Source organism: Nilaparvata lugens, chromosome 2 (genome assembly GCF_014356525.2).
Source record: "Nilaparvata lugens isolate BPH chromosome 2, ASM1435652v1, whole genome shotgun sequence".
In the NCBI taxonomy this organism is placed as follows: domain Eukaryota; kingdom Metazoa; phylum Arthropoda; class Insecta; order Hemiptera; family Delphacidae; genus Nilaparvata; species Nilaparvata lugens.
The window spans coordinates 32,443,639-32,459,570 of NC_052505.1; the positions used below are offsets into that span (position 1 = coordinate 32,443,639).

Consider the following 15,932-nt stretch of genomic DNA (forward strand, 5'->3'; position numbering starts at 1 on the left):
ACGTTTTATATAGATTTCTTATAATACTCATCCTGAGTGCATTATGCTTAAACACAACCCTTCATGGAACTACTAAATTGCTTGGATGAAGAGTAGTCGCATTTTCAGTTAATACCTACTCCTTTATTCATTACCTACACTATAGTGAGGTCCACGTTATAATGGTGGGGTTTGATTATTAGCAATGGCATTGCTATACTTGTCTATCATTCAACAAAGCGAACAGCGCTATCTCTCTCTCACTTTGTTCTGTTGCCAGATAGGCTTTTAACAATGTAGGCCTATAATTAATAATTTATTAACAAAATATTTTATCTTGATTATGAAATTATTAAAAAATATAATTTCTTGTTTAATAGAATATAATTGATTATTTTAAACAATATTGAATAGTTAATATTACATTAATAAATCTGTATCAACAAGAAGGCATTGACAAGAAAGGCAACTTTGACATTGATCTTTCTCCACTCACATTATCATAACGTGAGCCACACTATAGTGGAATTATCAATGACGTCATAAAACTGAAAACAAGTAATGTAATTCAACACATACTGTAACCGTTCAGATACCAGTGACTACTTTCAAAAAAAATTGAGTAATCACTCATAAATTCATTTACACTGTAATATTTAAAATCAATTATTTATTGAAAAAAAATATTAAATATGCCTTGTCACACAGCTGCTTCTGGACGGTTCTTTGAGGGCGGTCTCATCCAAGATCCAACTGCTGCTTTACACCATGAGGCAGCAGCTTGTTAAAGAATTTCAGGGCAGAAATCCTATAACTGGCCTGTGATTGGTGGAGGCGTCTCCTGGGGACATCCAACAGTTAATGACACCTGGTGTTGTGGTAGTGTATGTCACTGTGGGCAGCTAGAGTATGCTATCCTCCTGATACATACATCAAACACAGGAGGCTGTGATGGCTGATGACCTTCAGTACATCAAGGCGAGCAAAGATGGGCTTACAGAGGGCAAGATGGTGGTTGCCTGTTATGATTTTTACAGCCCTCTTTTGCAGACTCAGGACATCAGCAGCCCCTGCTGAATGACCCCACGACCCCACAGGAGCAATCCATATGTGATATGGCAATGGGAGAGAGCGTGATACATCATTACCAGATACCTCTGAGACACCAGGCCCCTCATCTTCAGTAGTAGGAAGCAAATGCGGGAGAGTTGGTTGGTTACCTGCTGTATATGACTGTTCCAGCTAAGTTTGCAGTCCAAGATCCAGCAGATTCACTGGATTCTGAGAGTCATGCAGTTCTCATGATATTCCTTATTCCTTTTTCTTCATCAATGACTTGTTAACTGAATAGATGGCATAATGAAATTACTTCTAAGATGGCAGGTCAGGCTATGTTGTCCTTTTGTGCATCAAAATATTCACTCATGGTGTAGAATGGGTTATTCTTCAGCCATGTCACTATTTAAATTTTAAAGTCACTTCCTTGTAGATTCCTCACATTGACAGGAAGGTTGTTGATCAAGCGAAGGGCAGAAATGGGGGAAGAATCCTTCTTCTTACTTGTTCTGCAGCATGGAATATCTATTGCAAGCCTTCTCCTTGTATGATATCCCTGCAGATATGATGTAAGGACTTGACTGCTATCGGTGTCCTTGATATGCAGCAAACGAAGAGTATGTACTGGTTGTAGATCATGAGGATGCACAGTTGCACAAAGATGAGCCAACAGTGCTCATGATATCCCACTGAGGTGTTAATTCGAAGAGTTTTCTTCTGGAGCATCAGCACACTCTTGCAGCCTACTTCAAGTCCCCACAGCAAAAGTCTATACAGAAGATGGGAATGAAAGAGAGCATGATAGACCATGATCAAGTCCTTCTGGCTGAGAAGAGTCCTCAGTTTGCGCAAAAGATAGATCATCTCACCCGCCCCAGCCTGGAACAAATTCCCTCAATGTAACCTGCCCATGATAACATTATGAATCCCAGGAGCTTCACATCGGCTTGGTGGGTAGGGTTAGTGAGGCTACAGTGTCCACAGACCAGTTGTTGGGTCTTTCCCTCATTGAGGCAGAGTCTATTTTCTGCGAACCACTGTTTGGCACTGCTAAAAACTCTCTGTGCATGTAATTCCGCCTATTCTACCATCTGCCCCCTTGAGTAGATTGTGGTGTCACCCGCATACATTAAGACAGATCCAATGAGCACAAGATCATTGATCGCGACTAGAAATAGTAAAGGGCCCATCACTGATCCCTGGGGGATGCCATGATCCACCCTTATGGGCTGGGAGAAAGCACCACCAATGGACACAACTTTCTTCCTTCCACACCTAAGTAGGAGATGAATGTCACCAAGACATCACCACACAGTCCAAAACTCTCAAGCTTCTTTAGAAGTATCCCATGAGGTAAATAATGAAAAGCCAGTCAATCATCCCTGAGACAACCGTAACTGTTGACTTTCCATGCCTAAAACCATGCTGAGCATCTGAGAACAGGTGATTTTTTAAAGTGGGACACCATTTGCTCCTTCATTAAGGTCTCAAGCACCTTACTCATTATATATATATATCCATGTACTCATAGGCCGAAACAAAAATTCAAAACATTTAAAGAGTCAATAACTTCTTTGCCTATGTAGTCGGGAGACATTGCTGTGTCAGGCCTACAAAATCTGAGCTTCAAACTGAGAGTTCAAAATCCACTCATAATGCAATGCACAATAACACTTTCATTTTGAGGTTGGAATACATTTGTAATCTTGCCTTTGAAATTTCGGGTAAAAGAAACCAGCCAGGGCTGCCAAAAACAATCGATGAACAGAAAGAAGTTCTAGAGACCCTTCAGTAGTTGCTTATTGTTATTGAATTTCGACATTTTTTGTGGTCTATTGTAGTATTTCACTCCAAGGAATAAATTGGTGGACCAGTCTGATTACTTAAAGGCATTTTCAGCTGTAAACCATTGGTAGCCTACAGTGATTGGATAAACACACACATTAGTATCATTTATAAGTACAAATTTAGTCAAACTAAGAACATATTATTTTTTTATAAAGATTAAGTCCTAATACGTCATTTTATACTTATCCTCACCTCCTATTATATTCATCAGTGTAGGTGATGAGACTGAATAGATGAGCACGAACACACACTGTATGCTTTCCATAAGCTGATGCTATAATTATCATATTATACATATACAGAGTGAGCATAAAGTCTTGCCCTGATTTTAAACATTTATTACAGAATAACTGTTTGACATAATAATTTAAATCTGGCGCTGTTACATAGGTTAGTGTTAGTAGTTTTTTTGACCAATAGATGGCGCTAGTGGTCCTAAACAATGATGCTGTCTGTTAGTTGCGGTCAAAATGGCGTCAAAGCAAGAAAAAGCACAATGTGTGCTTTGGTTTCATGAAACATTGGTTTCAGTGTTCAGCGAAATTTTTGGGCTTCTTATGGACGCAGCCCTCCTGATGTTAAATCAATAAAGCAATGGTATGACAGGTTCAAAGAAACAGGCAGCGTTGAAAATCTTCCTAGAAGTGGCAGGCCTAGTGTGAGTGAAGCAACTGTTGATTGTATTCAGCAATCATTTCAACAGAGTCCATCTAAATCAACTCATCAAGCATCACGTGAACCTCAAATACGGTACCGCAAGCAAGTGTTGTGAAAATTCTTCATAAAAGGCTTAGGTTGCATTCTTATAAAGTGCAAATCATGCAGGCCTTGCAACCGAATGATTTGCTGAGGTGTGCAGAATTTGCAATCGAGATTCTCAACAGGATTGATGGTGCTAACGATTACTTAAATCATATATGTTTTACAGATGAATCCACCTTTCATGTTAGTGGGATGGTAAATAGGCATAATGTCTGTATATGGGGATCAGAGAATCCACACACTACTGTACAGTTACAGCGAGACAGTGGATAAGTTAATGTTTGGTGCGGCCTAATGCATAACAAGGTTTTTGGGCTGTTTTTCTTCACGGAAAAAACCATTAGCTCTAACATTTACTTAGACATGTTGCAACAGTTCATTGCACCACAGTTAGATTATCAACTATGGATAATTTTCCAGCAAGATGGAGCACCCCACTGGCCTTTGATAGTGCGTAATTTCCTAGATGAAACATTCCTGGATTGGAAGGGATGGTCCAACACCCTGGCCACCCCGCTCTCCAGACATTACTCCCCTTGATATATCAAGGACAGAGTCTTCACCACACCAGTTGCTGACATCAACAAATTGAAGGCTAGGATACAAGCTGCTGTGGGTACTGTGACAGAACACATGTTACAAGACACCTGGCAAGAACTGGAATACCTCTTCAACATTCTCTGGGCTACCAAGGGGGCACATGTTGAAGTTTACTAATGTAAGTGATGTCAAACGGTTATTCTGTAATAAATTTTTAAAATCAGGGCAAGACCTTATGCTCACTCTGTATATTCGATTATATGATAATTATATTCATACAAGTAAATATAACACACATATCATCAGCTGATGAATAGCACACATGGTGTGTAACCAAAAATTGTTCGTGACTCAAGTCAGTCTGTATACAGCTTATGAGCAAGTTGGGTTTTATCAAATGGACCATTAGGAATAATTCAATAACAAGTACTTGATCACTGATCATGGCACTTTAATAATAGTATTCAATAATACATTTTAGAAAATACAAGTAACAGATGTAAGGTGCAAAGGAGTAGATGAGTCCCTACCAGATAAAGCTGCCTTCAAGAAAGCAGATGGGGCCATTCTGGCTATTAATGAGGGTAATGAAGCAGAATCAGAGGACAATAAAGTGTGATAGTCGAGAGTTGGAGGATGAACCTTTTTTGGAACAATAGCCCAGTAGGGAGTGCGGCGCCGTCTCGTTTCTTTAACCCGAAATTTCTTCATGAAAAATTCACTACAAAAAAAACTTTTTGTTCTTAAACCTTGAGAAGTATTTGATAAACACATATAAGGCATAAAACTTTTCCAAAAAAATGACATAAATATATTACATTTTATTATAAAACTGGGAATTTAAAAATTTTCAACTCCATTGCTAAGGCAACATCAAAAATTGATACAGGTTGATAGTTGTTCATAGACTCAGGGTCTCCCTTCTTATAGACTGGCATTGTGTGTGACAACTTCAGGGCATCAGGGAAATAGCCATGACTCAAACAAACATCAAGCACATGAGGCAAGAGCACAACAATCTCATCTGCAACAAACTTCATCACACCAACTGTGACTTCATATATATGTCAGAACTAGGGGAGTTCTTGAAGCTGCTTATAACTCGAACAACATCTGAGGGTCTGATTTTCATCCACCTTTCAATTGGAGATTTGTGCTTCTGCAGCCTGCAGCATTAAAAGTCACATCATCCATTGTCTTAACAATCCTTTCCAACTCTCCAATAAAAAAACCATTAAATTCATCTGGTGTTGCTTTACATTTGGGCCTATAGCTGACCTTGGATAAATGATTCATGATCCTCCACTTCCAAATGTATGTTCATGTCTCCTCCCAGTATGAGATTATTTCTACCCAGCCTAGACAGAAACTGTAAACATCCATCCATCATCTCCAAGCAGTACTCAAGGTTGATTGATACTTTATTATTATTCTTTAATGACTGATACAATAAGTACATCATCAAAATGATATTGGGTTTCCACACGGTGCACCATAAACAGAGACTACAATGGTGGACAAGGCACTGATCTGATTGATCTCCTCACAGGCAAGTTCAATTTCATATTCAACACAATACTGCATAACGTCAATTCGTTTGTAATCCAAGCTTTCTCTAATAGCAGCACCACAAATTTTATGATTAGTCCGAGCATAAACTGCAGATAATATTTTGTTTTGGACACTTGTTTTTGGAAAGCAGTAGTATCATCAGTTCACAGATTACCCACGTGTGCCTCTGTTTTCAAGTATTTATGATTCAAAATCATTTCAATTTGATCAAATCAAGCGACGTAGAATCGATTTTTCCAAATGTTATGTTTCAAGACATTTTTCTCTCTGAGAGACTATTTCTAGTGAAATGAGTTTTCAAAACTGAAATAATTATCATGTTATCACAATCAGTATTATCGGATAATTTATCTGTATTGAAAAAATAATCATCCATAGTCATCATGAAAATAAAAATGTGATAATAATAGCACTCTATAAAATTATCCATCTAGACCCTAGTTGGCAAATGCTCCGCAGAGGCTCTGTACAATTTTGGAAATTTCGGACACAGTCTCGGAGTAGCCTCAATCGATCTTTTCACAGCGTATTGTAACACAGTTCTGCTAAAAGTCTGTGCACAGTCTGCAGATCGAGATGCATGATGCGCACTCAACTTGACGTTTGTCATATTTTTTTGTGTTTTCATGATTCATGTACAGATTGTACAGAACTACAGATGATCTGAGCTTGTGTAGTATTGAAGTTATCTTAGGTTCCTAAATAACTAATTTAATTAATTTTTTTATTAATTGTGTATTACATCAAGATTAGCAAATAAAAGAGCGTAGTTAGGCCTAATTAGAGATGGCGGGAATGAAAGGTATGTTGTCTTCAGTAAGATTATATTTTTCATAAATCTAAAAGCTTGCTAATACTAACCTTAATTTTTAACAGATTTATTAAATAGTTCACTACGTTATTCAATATAAAATCTCTTTATTTGCTCCTATAGTGTTTGAATCTCATTCATAAACTGAACAGATTTGCTAAATTAGCCTAGGCTGTATTATTATTATAGCACTTTTATTAATAATTCCTCAACGCTCAACTTGATGCTTTACATAACAAATCACATACCCATATCCTTGCACTTCTCATGAGTTTTAACCATTATAGAAAAAATTCTATAGGTAATCTATTGGTAACAGTTCGTCTTTTAAAGTAGAAAATCTTGTGTGGCAGTAGCAGGATTCTAAACTCAAACATCACAAATAAGTCATAACTTAACTTTTGTTTCACAAGATTATGAGTTGCTGAGGATGTTTATTGTTTAATGAACTAAGCTTACTTTAGTAGCCTAATGACAACCAATCTTTCTTGTGCTGCTGGTTACCAAAAACGTTGTGAATAGCATAAACGACAATAAAAGCTTTTGAAGGTCGTCACTCTCATGAAAATAAGGTATCTCTCTTCACAAGGGCTCTTTGGTTCTTTTTACGAATGGATTAGATATGCAAATCTTTTTGCTCATACACAGGATGCATTATTCCAAAAACGATTCTAGGCTATGCTTTTTTTATTGAAAAAAAAACCGCGTCGAAGATACGGCAAATATTCCGTTGCGTCTATTCCGCTTGTATAGTTGGGTTCTTTGGGTTTGTTTGAGATAAAAATATTCTGCCTCAGACAATGTTGACTTTACAATCGTTTTAGAAATTGTTGGAAGAGAATTATACATTCTCGATACAAGAAACCACGATAGGTTTTATATTTTCCCATAAAAACACTGTCTTTACATAAAAAGATTGCCTTCTCTTTAGTTATAAATAAATATGGTAAATCAAAGCAATTACAGGGTAAAGGAAATCTATATGATCGAGCTTGATAGACCAAAAAAGTAAACTAAGTAAAGTACCTAACTAAAGTTGACTAAGGCTTTCGATTGTGTGTCTCATAGGATCCTACTCTCCAGATATGGTTTCCGGGGCAAAGCATGGAGCATGTTAGTAGATTACTTGCTGAATCGTAAGCAGGTCGTCTCACTGATGGGGGCTACTTTAAGGGAAAAGCATGTACCTCATGGCGTGTCTCAGGAATCGGTGCTTGGACCTTTGCTTTTCCTGATTATGATCAATGAACTAAGACTGGATGACTCAAGCCTTCTTTTTGTGTATACCTGTCATCCAGTATAGATTCAAAACTGACCTGGAAGTGTCATATTCTTGGATTGTGCAAGAAGCTGTCAAGAGTCATATATCTTTTCAGGAAGTTGTCTCAACAGGAAGTGCTCTACTGCTAAGAGTTAGCGGTTGTTGATGTTGTATAATGCCGTTTTTGGTAGCCGCATACTGTATGGTATCTTAATCTGGGGACATTCGCCACATGCCAGCGACATTCTACTGCTTTAAAAGAAAGCTCTCCGAATCATCACATATAGCAAGTATGATGCACATTTCCAGCCAATCTTCCGCAGATTGGGCATCCACACAGTCTGTGGACACTGCATCTTGGCTTCACTGCTATATGTGAGGAGTGACCTCACAACGCTACAAGCAAGTGCACTCCTACAACACTCGGAGAAGGACAAATTTTTATGTGCCTCATTGTCGTTTGTCGAAGGTGAAGGACTGTTTCCCCATGCTGGCGTTGAGAATGTTTAACCACTTGCCAGAGCCAGTAAGGACCTGAATATCTTCAGGTCCTCATTGTCTAATTGAAAAGAGTCTATATGATATCAATGACTTTTTTTAATGAAGATACTTGTGATCTGCAACACTACCATCATGATCAAGTAAAGTGTGGTCTGTTTGATCAGTGTTTTTTCTCATGTTGAAATAAAAATAAAGACTGACGCGATCTGTCCAGGAATGGTCTAGTCTTTGATCGAGAGATTGGATATTGGTATGGGGCAGAAAAAATAATATTTAAATAAAATACTGAACATACAATAATCTATCACTCTCTGCGCTACACTGAAGTAGTAGCTTATAAAATACGCTGAATATAAACTGTTGATTTTTAAAATGTCTAAATTAATCTGATTTCATATTTGTCAATTCAGCTATTATGATTTACCCTATTATCAATCAACTTATAAACTAATTTATAATTCATGAAATATCTTCTTTTTCTAATCATAGTACTTTCTCTTTTTCATGTTCAACCTTGATTCGTCACTTCTTCTGGATATCAGCGTAAGTGATTGAATTTACTTTTTGAGAATATCAATTATCCAATGAGTGTGATTTTCATTACATTTTTCTAACAAATCTCATTAACTGTATGTTTCACTAAAAGTTGATTTTCTTTGATTAAACCAAAAACAAAATACTAAAATTTTTAACGAATCTTTAAATTTAAAAATGGATTGGAATTAACTTGTCAATTGTCATTATATGAGTGTTTTTGGGGCCGGTTTCCGAGCTCGGAATTTAGCTAAGTTTCAGACTTTAAACAGCTGTAGTCAGAAAATTGGCTTTCCGAAATAGGGCTTTAGTCGTAGATTTTTTGATAATCTATATTTTCTCATTTGGAAACGTTTCTTCTTGACGAAATGAAACAATCCTATATAATTTAAAATTGCTGAAACTTTACACTATTTTCTCTTTATTTTATTTTGTGTTCAATTTTCCTGTTTTTTTTCAAAATTTAATTTGAACGTGGACTACATTACGCCCCGTTTCGAAAAGCCAATTTTCCGACTCCAGCTGTTTAAAGTCTAGAACTCAGCTAAATCCCGAGCTTGGAAACCGGCCTTTACTTTTTCAGTATACAACTAACATTTTGATGGTCAAACTATAACACCACACATGAACGTTCATGATTTTGGAGTTTCTTTAAAAACATTTCTTGTTTGCTTTATTAGTTATTGAGCATTATCTTTAAACTACTCTCTCGTCAACATTTTTATATTAATTAAATTTGTATTTCTTTCAAAATTGACTGCTGTAATTAGGTCCTATGACTAAAAATTTCTTACAGATTGATTGTATCCAGTGGTCTCAAAATGATAATGAAAATTGTTTTGAAGTAAGATAAAAATTAATTCGTTTTTCCCTGTCAACAAAGCATTTGTTGTACTTCCTTGGTAATTTTTCAATCGTTTTTCCATATTTTCAATATTTCAAAATAAACTGAAATCCTACCCGATTATATTGTAGAATTAAGTAGTATCATCATGCAGGCTAATGGAAATCATTCTGACATTTGTTATGTCAGAATTTGCAAAATAATTTTGCAATACATCCAGTTTTAGATGAAGGCTGTTTTCAATTCATAAGTTTTAATTTCTGTTTTGCAGTTTGGTTGGTCTGGCATTTGCTGGGTCGATTGGCATGACATGTCTCATTCTAGCATGTGCTCTTCCCCAATACGGGTGAGTAAACTAAATTTTCTTTCTAAGGATAGGTAGATAGGTAGATTGTCTATAGATAGTTTCTATAGTAATTAATTTTTTTCTATCCAACAATATACTATCAACAAAATCCAATTAAACCAAAATTTGAAACAATTTATTTATTCTATTTTGATATATATTTTGTTTGGATGTTTATTTTGATTCAATATGATGAACTTATGCAATTTTATTGTAAAAGATGTGACATTTGTTTCAAGTTCAATCCATTAATGCTTGTCAATAAAAGTTGAAAAAAGAATAATAATAGTAGTAGAACATCCTCCTTCAATATTCAAATCAGAAAAATTGCGTGTGAGGACACTCTAGTCAAGCACAGCTCCACATTAGTAAGATTGACTTCAAACTCTCAGCATCCCTCTGTCAAGTGTAATTTGATTCCAATAGAAATAATTTATAAGTTTATGACTCACTGAGCTAGTGGCTCAGAACACACCTAAAGCTGTAGCTCAACTCATCTGTCATCACCACCTACGCACAAGTCTCAAACTTATATGGGCACCACCCTCAACAGAAAAATATTTATTGATTTTGTCGAGTGAGCTGGCATTTATCAGTCTGGCCATTGATACTATTCTAGTTTATGTTCTGTAATAAGCTAATCAAATCAAATTATCTTATTTGCCATTTGAACAAAAACAATAAAGAAATATTTTAATAAGAGAATCTTGCTAGATTTCAAATCAGAAATGAAACATACATAATAATAATACAAAAAATGCTAAAGCTCAAAAATTAAATATACTATCAAGTTAATAAAAATATTTTTTTCCTCCAGCTACTGTCTAAAGTGCTTACTTTACTCCCTTGGAACATAATACTAAAGTGTCACTTTTTCGCTCTCGTGACGAAAAAAGAGAAAAACTCCCTAGAGCGTAAAAGTAACTCCATTCTAATAACCTACATTTGAAATATGTTAGAAGGTCTAAGCTCAGATGAGGAAGCATAATAGAGATGTCTGTCATTGAGTCAACTGAATTCAATACCACAACCAGAAATTTTATCAACTCATAAAATATATGGTTGTATGATATTACATACTTAATATTAGTAAACGATGAAAATTTATACATATTTTGAAATATTTTATTTTTAAAATACCAGCCAACAAATATTTTTCATCTTCAATTCAAATCTGATAGCCGCCCAGCTGATAATTGTTACAACTTTTGCCGATAGATAGTGCAATCGGCAGTGCCAATTAGACGACCGGTTTTTAGGTTTTAGATTTTAGGTTATGTTGTTAGAAAACATTGTCACAAATAACGTAAGTTATTAAAATGATTTCATTTGCAGTTTCTATAGAAAAATGTAGATGGAGGAAAAATGTTGTGTACATCACGAGCGAAAAATATGTTTTCTCCCTCAGGAAAATTGTTGCCCTCAGCTTCGCCACGGGCTCCAAACTTGTTCCCCACAGGGAGAAAAAGTTGTACTTTCCACTCTAGATATACAAATAACTATTATTTAAATACTGCTTTTTCCATTATCAATAAACGCGGCTGATCTGAGAGATAAGAAAGGAGTATTTTGGGTTGTAGAGCACAGTATAGTGTCCTAGTAAGTAACTTCCTAGCTATTAAAAAGGTAATATTTCATTTCACGACTGTAATAGCTATTCATGTATTAAAAGCATCATGTTTGTGCTCAAGCAAAATAGTTACAAGAGAAATAAAGAAGAAATACAGTCGAACTACATGCAATATTTTTTCTACAACTGCAGTATTTGCCTTCAATACGAAATAACAGTATAAGTATGATTGACTCGCTTATAACATTGATCCATAAAATCTACAATTTTACGATAAGTTTTCTTTAGGTAAAGAAGTGTTTTACAAGCAATTTTTAAAGAATATCATTATTTATCTCTACAAAAATTGATAAATATTAAGATTCTGATTTTGAGTGGAGTCAAATGCTGTTAGATGACCACGTCCAATGTATGCTGAAAAAGAGACATCTGTAACAGACAGTTGATGTATTGATTTAGTACCTCCAAAATAATAATTTTTCATGCACGCCGTCTCAGAAATATAATATAATGTGAAATTCATAAGTTTTTGTAAAGTATTTGAACAGGCTTTTCCTTTTTAGAGTTGGTTTATAGATGTTTTTGAGTCCACAGATTTTATATTGTTTGTTTTGTTTCAGAGTATGGTGGCCATTTTTGGTTTGCATTTTCTATGTATTGGCCCCTTTGCCGACCATAATTGCGCGCAGAATGACGGAGCAGACAGGAGCTTCGAGCTCTAACATGGATCTAGCTATTTTTGTCACCATGGGTTTTGTCGTATCGTCCTTTGCTCTACCGATTGTACTTGCTAGAGCACCTAGTAATGTCCCAAAAGCAGTAAGTATATCGTTTTATATTCAATGAGTATCTTTAGTCAATCATTTAAAAACTCTAGCAATAGAGTTAGTTCTGGTGAAATGCCTTCCTCAATAATGTTTCTTTCAATATTGATTTAAGTGGAAGAGGTTTGGGATAGCTCAGTGACTCTTTTCTGGATAAAGATTTATTTATTAAATTACATGAGCATGAGCATGGAGCATAAGGTTTTGCTCATGAGCATTAGGTAGAAGCATAAGCATTTGCTCATTTTTATATGAATAAGCTTTACCTTATGCTCCTGAACTCTGGAGCAAATGCTCACGTATTTTAAAGATTTTTCATCAGCTGATTCGCCTTTGTGGTCTTAATTTGTTTTTATAGCCTCACGTAAGCGCTAAATATGCAAGTAGTTTAGGTTAGTTGAGTTTAGGATTTTGAAATAATAGCGTGAAAAACTTTAAATCTCTTTAATAATCTTCAGCATAATCTTATAATATTAATAGCCTTCTTATAATCGTCTACACTCTCATCTTCTGAAATGCCTATTACCTATTTTGTGATGGCTATCTTTATATCAGACAGCTAGCTATCTTTTGTATTTATTCTTTTGTAGGAATAATTGTGATATATATCATGGTTGAATCTAAAAAGAGTTTTATAGTTCTCAACTATTGGTTGTGATCGCACCTGGTATAGTTTCCTGTTCCTCATACGAATTAGTTGAGCCATTTTACTATGAGCAAAAGGTGATAAGGTGCTCTTGACTATACTCACCTTTTTTGAAGCAATTGCTTCAAAAGTTGAACAAATGTTCAAACTATTTTTTTGATGAGCATGAGCAAAAGGTTTTGCTCACGTCTATTCATAGAAAATGAAGCAAATGCTCCATATTTTAGAAGTATAAGCAAATGCTCAACTTTATTCATATGACCCATCAACTCTTACGAGTTCTAATTATTGGACTATCCGCATTCAGCCCGGCCGAGCGAATATGAATAATCCCATTATAACTTATATGAATCATATTTCCATTGTTCACTGTCACTGTTGGTACGAATCAACATATTAATGTTATTTAAAAATAATGCTGACAGCTGACTCCAACGAGCTCAACTCACACTACCTCGACTCAAATCGTACGACTCCAGTCTCTCGACCTTACGACTTTCTTGCTCATTGTCACTACTTCAGTTCCATGCTACTCCATTTCTAACCTCATATTATCAAAAATATGATATTCAATTCGTCACTTCTGCGCATGTAACACATTCTATAATAATTATTATGTCTTACCTAATTCTTATTATTGTCTTATCTAAACTGATAAAACATCACTTTCATAAAATATAACCTCACTTTCATTAAAAATTCACGGTACTATGCAACTCAAGAAGTCGAGGCTTGACCAACATGTCGAGTCGACGCTCTACTCAGTCTCACAGTCGTGAGGTAGCGGAGACTAGAGTCAACTGGTCTGAGTGTCACCATTTGAAAACACATGCTTCGTCGAGAAGAGACTAGAGTCGCAGTCTATTCTCGACTTGAGGCTCAACTCACACTTACGCGACTCAGGCCGAGAAGAGACTGCGACTCTAGTCGAGAGCATGTGTTTCCAAATGGTGACTCAGACCAGTCGATTCTAGTCTCCGCGGATTCTAGTCTCCGCGACTGTCACCATTTGGAAACACATGCTCTCGACTAGAGTCCAGTCTCTTCTAAACCTGAGTCGCGTAAGTGTGAGTTGAGCCGTTGTCTCACTATACATGCAAAGCACATTCCCCATTCATGTATATGATGTTGTTCTCTGTATTTCTTAATTGAATAAAAAATCAATAATATTGAAAACGTTTTGTTTTTCAGACAATCGAAGTGGGCGCCTGCTATTGGACTCTGGCTGGCAATGTGGTCGTTTACCTGACTTACATCGGGTTCTTTGTCACTTTGTACCAGGAGGACAGCGATTACAGTATGTGGTGATGATGAAGACTGATTATTTTACTGACTGTGAACATGTAGCCATTTACTCGATTTGAAATTTCATTCTGATATAATTATGACTCTCAATAATCCGTGTATGTCGTGTCCTGTAAATAGTCACATTAATAAATTATAAATTGATTTTATTAGGGTTTCCCCACATGGTAATTTATTTGTTGTATTATTTTGTACGGCAGCCTACAGTACTAGAATAGTTTTTCCCTAGATTCCACATAAATAATGGATCCATAATATTCAATTTTAGAATTAATTATGAAAGTAATCCAATAGTTGATGTACATAATCATTGAAATGGATTAAAGTATCATTGCACCCAATGTAATCTAGAATATATATGGTTTATGTAGATTTCAGATAAAATCATCTTTTGAATTTCGGGTATTCTTCTTTGAAATATTGTTTAATTTACCACTTACAGTGCAATTTTAATTATATGTATTATTATTAGCCTATATTGATACTTTTGTGTTGTTAGTGTAAAAAGTTGATTTATATAATAAACTAATAATAATTAATTTATATTCACTGAATGATGAAAGATGAATAAATAATTTCAATTTTCAAAATGCGATGTCAAAACTTTATTTTCATTTCAAGTACTTTTTTAATATTTTTACTTTCCTTGCCCTATTACCATAGGTAAGGAAAGTATTGCTTTCCAAAAAAAAATAAGGTACCCCAATTTCTAAATTTCTATACGTTTCAAGGTCCCCTCAGTCCAAAAAAGTGTCTTTTTTTTGGTATTGGTCTGTATGTATGTGTGTATGTGCGTCTGTGCACACGATATTTCATCTCCCAATTAACGGAATGACTTGAAATTTGGAACTCAAGGTCCTAACACTATAAGGATCCGACACGAACAATTTCGATCAAATGCAATTCTAGATGGCGGCTAAAATGGCGAAAATCTTGTCAAAAAAAGGTTTTTCACGATTTTATCGAAAATGGCTCCAACGATTTTGATCAAATTTATACCATAAATAGTCATTGATAAGCTATATCAACTGTCACAAGTCCCATATCTGTAAAAATTTCAGGAGCTCCGCCCCAACTATGCAAAGTTTGATTTTAGATTTCCAATTATCAGGTCACAAATATAATTTAACCGAAAAATATCGAGTAGAAAAGATTGAGCGTGAAAATCTCTTCAATTAATGTCCAGTAACATTTTCTTCTAGAATTGAAAATAAGCTTGACATTTGAGAAAATGTGATTATTCAATTGCAAACTGTTGATTCTATTAAATCATTCACTATGAAGAGATAGCAGATCTCGTTTGTATCCAGCGTTATTGGCCTGTCTCCAGCTGGCTCAGATCTTAGAATAGTAGACTTGAGATGCGCGGGAACACTAGCGTCAGGTGATCAATTTTTATAACGGCAAGGAAAGTTGTGTGAGTGCGCTACACCAGATTTTTATTCTATTCTTCTCAAACTAATGTTTTCTGCATTAGTATAATAGATACAGCGGTCATTTTTTATCATCCTCTGATTGGCTATACATAAAAGA

General features: G+C 35.5%; 1 protein-coding gene across 3 annotated transcripts; it reads left to right on the top strand.

The window, feature by feature from the left end:
- Positions 1–6,222: 6,222 nt before the first annotated feature.
- Positions 6,223–14,989, top strand: LOC111044162 (leptin receptor gene-related protein). Of its 3 annotated transcripts, none has more exons than XM_022329239.2 (4): positions 6,223–6,559; positions 9,980–10,054; positions 12,245–12,443; positions 14,286–14,989. In XM_022329239.2, exons 2-4 carry the CDS (start codon positions 10,014–10,016, stop codon positions 14,400–14,402), a joined length of 357 nt encoding a protein of 118 aa, XP_022184931.1. In that variant the 5' UTR covers positions 6,223–6,559; positions 9,980–10,013; the 3' UTR covers positions 14,403–14,989. The 3 variants fall into 3 exon arrangements, with proteins under 3 accessions (XP_022184931.1, XP_022184932.1, XP_022184930.1); XM_022329240.2 differs by lacking the exon at positions 6,223–6,559 and adding an exon at positions 9,441–9,766; XM_022329238.2 differs by lacking the exon at positions 6,223–6,559 and adding an exon at positions 9,470–9,708.
- Positions 14,990–15,932: the final 943 nt, after the last annotated feature.

Bases quoted from the DNA above. Each gene is read 5' to 3' on its own strand.
- LOC111044162 (XM_022329238.2), top strand. From the start codon at position 9,686: ATGATAATGAAAATTGTTTTGAA. The intron at 9,709-9,979 runs GTAAGATAAAAA...TCTGTTTTGCAG, and splicing joins ATAATGAAAATTGTTTTGAA to TTTGGTTGGTCTGGCATTTG. The intron at 10,055-12,244 runs GTGAGTAAACTA...GTTTTGTTTCAG, and splicing joins TGTGCTCTTCCCCAATACGG to AGTATGGTGGCCATTTTTGG.